This window comes from Panicum virgatum, chromosome 2K, assembly GCF_016808335.1.
Source record: "Panicum virgatum strain AP13 chromosome 2K, P.virgatum_v5, whole genome shotgun sequence".
In the NCBI taxonomy this organism is placed as follows: Eukaryota; Viridiplantae; Streptophyta; class Magnoliopsida; order Poales; family Poaceae; genus Panicum; species Panicum virgatum.
In genome coordinates this window covers 59,352,247-59,364,227 of record NC_053137.1, presented here as the reverse complement: position 1 = coordinate 59,364,227, position 11,981 = coordinate 59,352,247, and the positions used below count along the sequence as shown (strand labels likewise).

Genomic DNA, 11,981 nt, shown 5'->3' with positions numbered 1-11,981 from the left:
CATCGCAAATTTTTTTTGCAAAACATCTAAACACGCCCATAGTATTGTGTGCTGGATCGCAGAAGAGGTGAAATGACCATTCAACACACAGCATGTCAGCCTGTAACTGAAGAAATAACCAATGCCGGCCTCAAAAATGGAATTAATTACCAAGAAGTAAATGTCACAGTTTACACACATTCATCGAATATAAATAAATAGATGACAGCAGTTAAAAAAGAAGAAGCAGAAATGAACAGTTAAATACAACTCCACAGGACTTGGATAACGTAGTAACTCAAAACTCCAACGTGCGCGCAGATACGCACGTCGCTAGCAGCTTAGGCGACCAGGGCGACCAGAGCAGCCAACGCCAGGCCGGCCACTGCCGCCGCGGGCTGCCGATACCGCGGCGCGTCGCTCGCCGGCGCGGCCACCGGCGCCTTGCCGTCGGCGTCCATGGCCACCTTGTACTTGTACCCCGCCGGCCCCGGCGCGAAGGCGTCGGCCGGGGTCGAGCCGAGCGGAGCCTGCGCGGGGCCTGCCGCCGCGGCGTTCGCGGCGGCGGCGGCGTCGTAGGGGACGGTGGTGATCTTGACGTGCATGGTGCCGTTGAGGCAGTGGCGCGGGATGCCGCAGATGAAGTAGCGGGTGCCCGTGGCGGTGAGGTTGAAGGTGGTGTCGCCGCCGGAGTGGGTGGAGATGGGGCTCCCCGGGTTGCAGGCGGCGTAGTCCTCCTCCGTCACCTCCAGCACGTTGTGGTAGGGCATGTACTTGAACTCTGCCATGTCGACGCACAAGCTTGCATTGTTAGGAAGCAATTGTGACGGAACCGCCAAATTAAAACTCTAATTAAGCGTAATGGCCGTCATTTGAACACATCAGGCTCATTAGCTTAATGGCTTAATTTGGCGATCCTTTCGCAACCCACGTCCCGATCGAAACATCACCGATAGTCCCACGCGAAGGTGGGCGCAGATGGTACAAGCACGACACATAATTGAATATACAACAAATATACATAGAACTTGACCTTAAGTTTTACAAACCGAGTTTGAATAAATACATAATTCACAAACTTTACAATACTGAAATCCTGGTTCGTCTAGAGGAACGGGGCCTACAGCTACCAAAAGTGAGCCCTAGAGAGATCCCTAACTAGACGTCCGGCTCCACGACCACCCATCCCTCTGCATCCCGGCGGATGAACTTGGCGCAGCAGGGACAGAAGTCTACGTCTGCGTGCCCTGAAATAATGTTGGCAACAAACCCTGAGTATTCTAATACTCAGCAAGGCTTACCCGACCAGTGGGTATAACTTAGCCCACATAGCTAGACATGCAAGGCTTTTGGCTGGTGGTTATTTTGCAGAAAAAGCAACTAAAGTAATTCCTTACTTTCATTATTTTAGCTTCAGATTCTATAAAAATTTAACTCTCATCTCATATTCGCGAAGACCTACTATAGCAATCATGGTGATGCAAGCAAAATAATTTGGTGAGCTCAATATTTTATATAAACATTCCTAACTCATATTCTACATTTTTGCTACGGTGTGACAAAGAGACCAAGGCCCTCATAACCGCGAGACACGGCGAATCGATCCGATTTAACCTTGCAAGGTGGACCTAACCAACACGGCACGTATTTGCCCCGTCGGACTATACATACCAACCATTCCCCTCCCCGCCTCGAACTACAGGAACCAGCCCAACGACATATGGTCAGCCGAGCTCAACGTGAGACCACCAAAAGTAAACACATGCATCCCAATTCTCCGCGACTACTCGACTCGCCCCAGGAGTTGGGTGCGGGTTCCTGTACTTTCGAAGCAAGGCAGTACTCGGCTTACCGGTTTCGACTACCTCCTACTCCCGGCATGCGGTTAGTACAGTTCAATCCCCGATCAGCACTGCCACATCCACCGGTCCTTAATCGACACAGACGGGGCTAAGACACCCAGGAACCCTGTCCTGCTGCCATACCTATCCATCATCCCCGCCCGGTCTCACATTTCCATGTTCATTTCAAAACCAATCTCACATACTGAATCATATAAAGATAATAACGTATCTCGCGAGTAACCGGAAATTACTCGACCCCTAACATTCTACATCTCGCGAGTGCAGGAGACCACTCGTCTTCTACCGGTAACGCTAAGCTTAGCACAACTATCGTCCTATACATGCTAGTATAACTCCGGGAAATCCTATGAATCATGCAACTAGGGTTCCAAACAATTCCTGAACTTAATGCACAAGTAGTAGAAACATACATAGGTGTCTTAATTTAAAATACTAGGATTTGCACCGGGGCTTGCCTTGCGCCTGCTGCTCAACACTGGGGCCAGACGGGCCTTGGGCCGGGTGCTCACACCTCTCCTCTTGGGCTTGCGTCGTTGGCTCTTGTGGTGCCGCGATCGCCTCAAAGACGGCTCCCTCAGATGCGGATGCTACACGTATGCATATGTATTAAATGAGTGCAGCCCAAGAATTGTAACTAGTTTACTTTTAACTGAAATACCCTGCGGACTGTCCGCGCCCGAGTGGCGGACTGTCCGCCGCACTATCCTACCAACCCAGCAGAGGCAACAACGTCTCTGGAACTTTTTCCCATTTTACCTGCGGACTGTCCGGCCACCCCTGGCGGACCGTCCGCAGTTCAAGTACTCAACCCACCAGAGACGAAAACGTCTCTGGACAATTTCCTAGACTCTACTGCGGACTGTCCGCGCCCTAGTAGCGGACCGTCCGCAGTTCACCCCTGCGAACCTCCAGAGACGACATCGTCTCTGGAACAAATTTGAGCCTCAATGGCGGACCGTCCGCTCCCCGATAGCGGACTGTCCGCAGTCAATCTTGCAAAAACAACCAGAGGCAACATCGTCTCTGGACAAAACTAACCTGACCTGCGGACCGTCCGCGCCCCCCAGGCGGACCGTTCGCGATAACTAATTCCTGACCCTCGCCCTAGGCGGCAGCAAGGGCGGCGGCGACGGCGGAGGCCGTGCTCCGGCGCCGGCGACACGCCATGGAAGGGGAAAAAGGCTGGGAAGCATAAGAAACTCACCACGAATCCATTCCCGCAGTCGGTTCGAGTGGAGGGCGACCGGAGAGACGGATCGGCGGTGGAGCAAGCTTCAAGCACCCCCAATGGTGTCCGGCGGTGGTGGAAAGATTCCAGCCGGGGATAAGCCGGTTTAGGGGTTTGGGAAGGTGGAGGAGGTGACGAGGAAGGTTCCTGCGCGAGGAATCGAGGTCTGGTGGACGGAGGAGGGAGATCGAAGCAAGGGGCGACGATGGCGCGGGAGCTCGAGCTCCGCTCGGCTCTGGAAGGAAAGAGGAAGAAGAGAGGATTGACGAGTGGGTCCCACGCCCATCCAGATAAATATCTGGGCGACGCCTCGCGGACTGTCCGCCGTCACCTCGCGGACTGTCCGCGTGGTGGTTGTTACAATCCTACCCCCTAAAAGAAATCTCGCCCCGAGATTTAAGGAATAGCTAAAGGGAGAGTTATAAATTGGGGTGTACCTTGGTAGACTTGTAGCAATTCCGGACATTTAGTCCGAACAAATTCCTCCGTCTCCCAAGTAGCTTCCCGCTCAGAGTGATTGCTCCATTGCACTTTATAGAATTCACTGGTTTGATTCCGAGTGACCCTGGTTTTGTGATCAACAATTTTGATTGGGTATTCGGGATAGACAAGATCGGGTTCCACTTGTAGTTTCTCAATGTCAAGCACCTTCTCCGGAACACGGAGGCATTTCCTGAGCTGAGATACGTGGAATATATTATGAACCGCGGATAGGTGGGCAGGAAGCTCCAAACGGTATGCCACTGGCCCACATTGCTCAACAATAAGAAAAGGCCCAACATAGCGAGGTGCGAGCTTTCCCTTCACCCCGAACCGTTGAACCCCTTTCATTGGAGATACCCGCAGATAGACATGATCCCCTACTTGAAACAGGGTGGATTGACGCTTCTTGTCCGCATAACTCTTTTGTCGGGATTGGGCAATCTTCAAATTTTCCTGAATGACCCGAACCTGCTCTTCTGCTTCATTCACCATATCGGGCCCAAAGAAAGTTCTCTCCCCCGCTTCTGACCAATTCAAAGGCGTTCTGCATTTCCGTCCATACAAGGCCGCAAATGGAGCCATTTTGATGCTTTCTTGATAACTGTTGTTATAAGCAAACTCGGCCAATGGCAAGCACTCATCCCATTTCTGACTGTAGGTGAGCACGCAAGCTCTAAGCATGTCCTCTAATATTTGGTTTATTCTCTCTGTCTGACCGTCAGTCTGGGGATGATAAGCCGAGCTGCGGAGGAGCCGAGTGCCGAGGGCGGCATGAAAGTGCTCCCAGAACCGGGCAATGAACTGAGCACCCCGGTCCGAAATGATTGTTTTTGGAATTCCATGAAGACTCACAATGCGATCTATATATAGCTGAGCGTATTGCTTCGCCGCATGTGTGGTCTTTACCGGTAGAAAATGGGCCGACTTGGTGAGACGATCTACAATAACCCATATCGAGTCATACCCCTTGGAAGTTTTGGGTAGACCGACGATGAAATCCATACTAATGTCTTCCCACTTCCAGGATGGAATACTCAATGGCTGCAAGGGGCCGGCTGATCTCAAGTGGCTAGCCTTAACCCTCCGACAGGTGTCACATTCTGACACATAACTTGCGATTTCCCGCTTCATCCTTGTCCACCAAAACCGCTGTTTCAGATCCTGATACATCTTGTTGCTGCCAGGATGGATAGAATACCTAGAGAGGTGAGCCTCATCAAGAATTTGTTTCCGGAGTTCTAAATCCTTAGGTACCACCAGCCGGTTCTTAAACCATAACACACCCTCGCCATCTAGCTGAAAACATGCCACACGAGGGTCACTTTCCATGAGCCTCTGCCTAATCCTTTCCATGCCAATATTATCTCTTTGAGCGGCAATAATTTGATCCCGCAGTGTTGGAGTGAGGGTAATATGAGTAAGTGTACCCTCAGCTACTATAGCCAAATTCAACTTCTCCATCTCTTGGCATAGAGTTGCATGCATAGGGGTTACTGAGATACAATTGCAACTTGCCTTTCTGCTCAATGCATCTGCTACCACATTAGCTTTGCCCGGGTGATAGTGGATTTCCAGATCATAATCCTTAATCAATTCCAACCACCGTCTCTGGCGCAAGTTTAGCTCATTCTGAGTAAAAATATACTTTAGACTCTTGTGGTCGGAGTATATATGCACAGGATTACCCAGAAGATAATGACGCCAAATCTTCAGCGCATGCACCACTGCTGCCAATTCCAAATCATGAGTGGCATAGTTCTCTTCGTGTCGCCTAAGTGCTCTGGAAGCATAAGCTATCACCCGCTGATCTTGCATAAGGACGCAGCCAAGGCCCGTACCTAATGCATCACATACAAACATCAAGGCCAGAATCATACCTGGCTAAGTCAAAGGCGGAAATGAGAATGCGGCCAAAACTCATACCTGATGCATCACAATAAACATCAAATGGTCGAGTGATATCTGGCTGAGCCAGGACAGGAGCAGACGTCAGAAGTCTTCTCAAGGTCTGGAAAGCCTGCTCACAATTGTTGCCCCAACTAAATCTCACTCCTTTCTTGAGTAATTCGGTCATGGGCCTAGCAATTTTTGAGAACTCCGGTACAAACCGGCGATAATATCCTGCTAGCCCAAGAAAACTTCGAATCTCAGGAACAGAGGTAGGAGCCTGCCAATCCAGGACATCCTGAATCTTGCTAGGATCAACCGAAATCCCTTTGTCCGAGATGATGTGGCCCAAGAACTGGACTTCCTTGAGCCAAAAATCGCATTTGCTAAATTTGGCATACAGCTTGTGCTCCCGCAGGCGCTGAAGCACAATGCGGAGATGCTCTGCATGCTCTTCTTCATTCTTGGAAAATATAAGAATGTCGTCGATGAAAACAACGACAAACTTATCTAGCTCGGGCATGAATACCGAGTTCATGAGGTACATGAAATGAGCAGGGGCATTGGTTAGCCCGAAAGACATGACCAGATATTCAAAAAGTCCGTATCTGGTGGAAAAAGCTGTCTTGGGAATATCCTCAGCTCTAATCTTTATCTGATAATAGCCAGAGCGGAGATCAATCTTGGAAAATACTTTGGCCCCGAATAGCTGATCAAACAGAATATCAATCCGGGGAAGGGGATATTTATTTTTGATTGTGACGGCATTCAGAAGTCTATAATCCACACACAGCCTGAGGCTCTCATCTTTCTTTTTCACAAAGAGTGCAGGACAGCCCCAAGGTGACTTGCTAGGACGGATATAGCCCTTATCAAGCAATTCCTGTAATTGTTTCTTTAACTCCGCCAGCTCATTGGGTGGCATCCGGTAAGGCCTCCTAGAAATCGGTGCCGTACCCGGTTGCAATTCAATGGTAAACTCCACGTCACGATCAGGCGGCATTCCAGGCAAATCATCCGGAAAGACGTCCGGATATTTACACACCACTGGTATGTCCTCTAGCTTCTTGCCCTCGGCGTGGTGCACCGCATGAGTCAAAGACGCTGGATCCCTCAAATTTAAAGTCATACTACCATGAATAGAGGAGTTGATGTGCACAGATTGTGAGGTCGTGTCCAGGGTAACTCCCTGACCCTCCATCCAGTTCATACCCAATATAGTATCTATCCTTTGGGTTGGTAACATTATCAGGGCCATAGGGAAAATTTTTCCTTGCAACTGTAGGGGTACTTGCTTAACAAACTGATTGGTGATTAACTTCCCCCCAGGCGAATGAATGTGGTATGGCTTGGGCATGCTTTCAGTTTTTAATCCCAGTCTAACAATACACCCCTTGCTAATAAAGGTATGAGACGCCCCTGAATCAAATAATACTGTAACGGGTTGTTCATTTACTGAGAACGTACCCGCCATCACTGGAGCTCCCTCAGGAATACCCTCGAGGGTGGTGTAGTGCACTTGCCCCGGCTTGAAGTGGGCCACTTGCTGCTTCTGACCCTGCTGGCTCGACTGCTGGCCTTGCTTGGGTGGCATTGGGCAATTCCGTGCAAAGTGACCCGGCTGCCCGCAGTTGTAGCACGGAAACAGATTGGGGCGCACCCCCGGCTGTTGCACCCAGACCTTCTGCTCATTCTGCTGAGGAGCAGGAGGCCTGACCGTCCCCTGTGGCTGAGTGTACTGAGGGGGCCTGTATCCCCACTGCTGCTGTGGCTGGTGCTGAAAAGGAGCTCGCTGTGGGCCCGACTGCACCAAGCGAAACCTCTGAGGGGCACTGCTAGAGGACCCCGCTGCCGGCGCCTTTCTCTTCTTTTCTGCCTTGTGAGCTAGGTGGGCGTCCTCCTGTATGATAGCCCCGTTGACTAGCTCACTGAAACTGTCGAACCTGACCATCGCCAAGCGATCCTGGAGCTTGGTACTGAGCCCCTGCCTGAAACAGGCCTGCTTCTTCTCGTCAGTGTCCACATGGTACCCAGCATACTGTGAGAGAGTGTTGAATGCTTGGGAGTACTGTAGTACACTGTTATTGCCCTGCTTCAGGGCCAAGAACTCTGTGAGCTTCCTTCTAATCACCCCCGCTGGAATGTGATGTGCCCTGAAGGCTTCCCGGAACTGTGCCCAAGTGAAATGGGTGTCCGCAGGGAACATTGCCACATGATTGTCCCACCATGTGCGTGCTGGGCCCCTAAGCTGCTGAGCGGCAAATCCTGCCTTGTCCCCATCATTGTACTGGTGTAGGGTGAATTTGGACTCGATAGTCCGAAGCCAGCTGTCTGCCTCCAGCGGTTCATCTGCTTTATGGAAGAGCGGTGGTTGAGTAGCCAGAAACTCTGGATATCCAGGAGCAGGCGGCTGATGGTGAGGTCCAGGCTGCGGCGCTCTGCCCTGCGCCACGAGCTCACGGAGGAGTGCCGTCTGCTCATCGCGCCCAGTGAGCATGGCCGCAATGGCCTGGGCCAACTCAGGAGGGTTCGGTGGTTCTCCCATTCTGCATTCAACCATGACGAGGTTAGTTCCCTCATCCAGATAAATCAAGACAAAACCGATAGCAAATTAATCCTTGCAAGTCATGGCACAATGCAGAAGGTAGGGCTTCAAAACAATTCTGAAGGATACTAGCAGGCGGGGCCAGGCGATCGATCGGCGCCACCAATTGGTCTGACCGAGCTGCCCTGGTCCAGCCGAAATTAGTACGGCGGACCGTCCGCAGTACATGGGCGGACCGTCCGCTTCCCAAAATCCTAGTCGACCGGACTGTCCGCGGAGAGTCTGCGGACCGTCCGCCGTGCGCACTGTCAACCAGATTCAGTTCCACCCGGCTCTGGTAAATTTTTCTCAAGGTCTGGCGGACCGTCCGCGGGTCCTAACCGGACTGTCCGCTGAACATGCCTCGCGACAGTGCCTCCGGTCCGACCGACGATACTCTCGCAACCTTTTACGCCCCCCTACCAACCCTCTCGATCCGTACGTCATCTACAAAGGTCCTTAGGATCGTAGACTCACACCCCCACCAACTCCCACGGAAAAACCCCAAAAACCCTCCAAAAATGAGATGCATGCTCGCCCTACGCACAAAACCCATTTTTATATTTTTAGAAAAACTCGAAATTTAGTCATGCCTGTACCACCCTCGGTGCGTTTCGGCTCTGATACCAGCTGTGACGGAACCGCCAAATTAAAACTCTAATTAAGCGTAATGGCCGTCATTTGAACACATCAGGCTCATTAGCTTAATGGCTTAATTTGGCGATCCTTTCGCAACCCACGTCCCGATCGAAACATCACCGATAGTCCCACGCGAAGGTGGGCGCAGATGGTACAAGCACGACACATAATTGAATATACAACAAATATACATAGAACTTGACCTTAAGTTTTACAAACCGAGTTTGAATAAATACATAATTCACAAACTTTACAATACTGAAATCCTGGTTCGTCTAGAGGAACGGGGCCTACAGCTACCAAAAGTGAGCCCTAGAGAGATCCCTAACTAGACGTCCGGCTCCACGACCACCCATCCCTCTGCATCCCGGCGGATGAACTTGGCGCAGCAGGGACAGAAGTCTACGTCTGCGTGCCCTGAAATAATGTTGGCAACAAACCCTGAGTATTCTAATACTCAGCAAGGCTTACCCGACCAGTGGGTATAACTTAGCCCACATAGCTAGACATGCAAGGCTTTTGGCTGGTGGTTATTTTGCAGAAAAAGCAACTAAAGTAATTCCTTACTTTCATTATTTTAGCTTCAGATTCTATAAAAATTTAACTCTCATCTCATATTCGCGAAGACCTACTATAGCAATCATGGTGATGCAAGCAAAATAATTTGGTGAGCTCAATATTTTATATAAACATTCCTAACTCATATTCTACATTTTTGCTACGGTGTGACAAAGAGACCAAGACCCTCATAACCGCGAGACACGGCGAATCGATCCGATTTAACCTTGCAAGGTGGACCTAACCAACACGGCACGTATTTGCCCCGTCGGACTATACATACCAACCATTCCCCTCCCCGCCTCGAACTACAGGAACCAGCCCAACGACATATGGTCAGCCGAGCTCAACGTGAGACCACCAAAAGTAAACACATGAATCCCAATTCTCCGCGACTACTCGACTCGCCCCAGGAGTTGGGTGCGGGTTCCTGTACTTTCGAAGCAAGGCAGTACTCGGCTTACCGGTTTCGACTACCTCCTACTCCCGGCATGCGGTTAGTACAGTTCAATCCCCGATCAGCACTGCCACATCCACCGGTCCTTAATCGACACAGACGGGGCTAAGACACCCAGGAACCCTGTCCTGCTGCCATACCTATCCATCATCCCCGCCCGGTCTCACATTTCCATGTTCATTTCAAAACCAATCTCACATACTGAATCATATAAAGATAATAACGTATCTCGCGAGTAACCGGAAATTACTCGACCCCTAACATTCTACATCTCGCGAGTGCAGGAGACCACTCGTCTTCTACCGGTAACGCTAAGCTTAGCACAACTATCGTCCTATACATGCTAGTATAACTCCGGGAATCCTATGAATCATGCAACTAGGGTTCCAAACAATTCCTGAACTTAATGCACAAGTAGTAGAAACATACATAGGTATCTTAATTTAAAATACTAGGATGTGCACCGGGGCTTGCCTTGCGCCTGCTGCTCAACACTGGGGCCAGACGGGCCTTGGGCCGGGTGCTCACACCTCTCCTCTTGGGCTTGCGTCGTTGGCTCTTGTGGTGCCGCGATCGCCTCAAAGACGGCTCCCTCAGATGCGGATGCTACACGTATGCATATGTATTAAATGAGTGCAGCCCAAGAATTGTAACTAGTTTACTTTTAACTGAAATACCCTGCGGACTGTCCGCGCCCGAGTGGCGGACTGTCCGCCGCACTATCCTACCAACCCAGCAGAGGCAACAACGTCTCTGGAACTTTTTCCCATTTTACCTGCGGACTGTCCGGCCACCCCTGGCGGACCGTCCGCAGTTCAAGTACTCAACCCACCAGAGACGAAAACGTCTCTGGACAATTTCCTAGACTCTACTGCGGACTGTCCGCGCCCTAGTAGCGGACCGTCCGCAGTTCACCCCTGCGAACCTCCAGAGACGACATCGTCTCTGGAACAAATTTGAGCCTCAATGGCGGACCGTCCGCTCCCCGATAGCGGACTGTCCGCAGTCAATCTTGCAAAAACAACCAGAGGCAACATCGTCTCTGGACAAAACTAACCTGACCTGCGGACCGTCCGCGCCCCCCAGGCGGACCGTCCGCGATAACTAATTCCTGACCCTCGCCCTAGGCGGCAGCAAGGGCGGCGGCGACGGCGGAGGCCGTGCTCCGGCGCCGGCGACACGCCATGGAAGGGGAAAAAGGCTGGGAAGCATAAGAAACTCACCACGAATCCATTCCCGCAGTCGGTTCGAGTGGAGGGCGACCGGAGAGGCGGATCGGCGGTGGAGCAAGCTTCAAGCACCCCCAATGGTGTCCGGCGGTGGTGGAAAGATTCCAGCCGGGGATAAGCCGGTTTAGGGGTTTGGGAAGGTGGAGGAGGTGACGAGGAAGGTTCCTGCGCGAGGAATCGAGGTCTGGTGGACGGAGGAGGGAGATCGAAGCAAGGGGCGACGATGGCGCGGGAGCTCGAGCTCCGCTCGGCTCTGGAAGGAAAGAGGAAGAAGAGAGGATTGACGAGTGGGTCCCACGCCCATCCAGATAAATATCTGGGCGACGCCTCGCGGACTGTCCGCCGTCACCTCGCGGACTGTCCGCGTGGTGGTTGTTACAGCAATGGTGCATTTCTTCACCGAGTTGCGCATGATGATCCACTGGTCGATCGATAGATGAGCATGGACGGTACGGAGTACATAGCTAGCAGGCACGCACCTATGGTGTCGCCGACCATGAAGGTCTTGCCGGCGGTCCACTTGTCGTAGTCGATGTAGGTGTCCCACTGGTCGGTGCCGCCGACCGTGTAGGTCGTCGCCACCGCCGTCGCGGCCACCGCCGCGAACGCCACGGCGGCGAGCAGAGCTCCGGAGCTGGCCTTCATGTCCTCAAGTCGTAGAGCGACCAATTGCTTCAGGTACGGCCGGCCCGATATGTCTTTGCACTGTGATCGGTTGTCTGAAGATGCGATGCATCGCCGCAGCAGGGTTGGAGGATATATAAGAGAGGAGCTATAGAACATGCGCGCCAAGAGTTTTTTCCTCTTGGCTTAACTTTTTGTTCGTGGTCGACCACGAAAATAGACACACCCATGTAGAAGTAACGGAGGGAGACGAGACAGACTGGTGGTTGGTTCATCAGAGAATCTGGCGGGTGATTTTCGAATTAATTTGGAATCCATCGGCACGATTATTAGCTGTGCATTGCACCGGAGGCCCAACGGACCAAACGGGGCTTGACTCGCGCCCTGATCGGGGGTGCCCAGCCCGTGGGAGGCTGGTGGGCCCCCGTCGCGCAGCACACATATAAAA

General features: G+C 51.8%; 1 protein-coding gene across 1 annotated transcript; it reads right to left on the bottom strand.

The window, feature by feature from the left end:
- Positions 1 to 320: 320 nt before the first annotated feature.
- Positions 321 to 767, bottom strand: LOC120695532 (uclacyanin 1-like). The gene has a single exon (XM_039978754.1). The coding sequence runs from the start codon at positions 765 to 767 to the stop codon at positions 321 to 323; it is 447 nt and encodes a 148-aa protein (XP_039834688.1).
- Between the last annotated feature and the right edge of the window lie 11,214 nt (positions 768 to 11,981).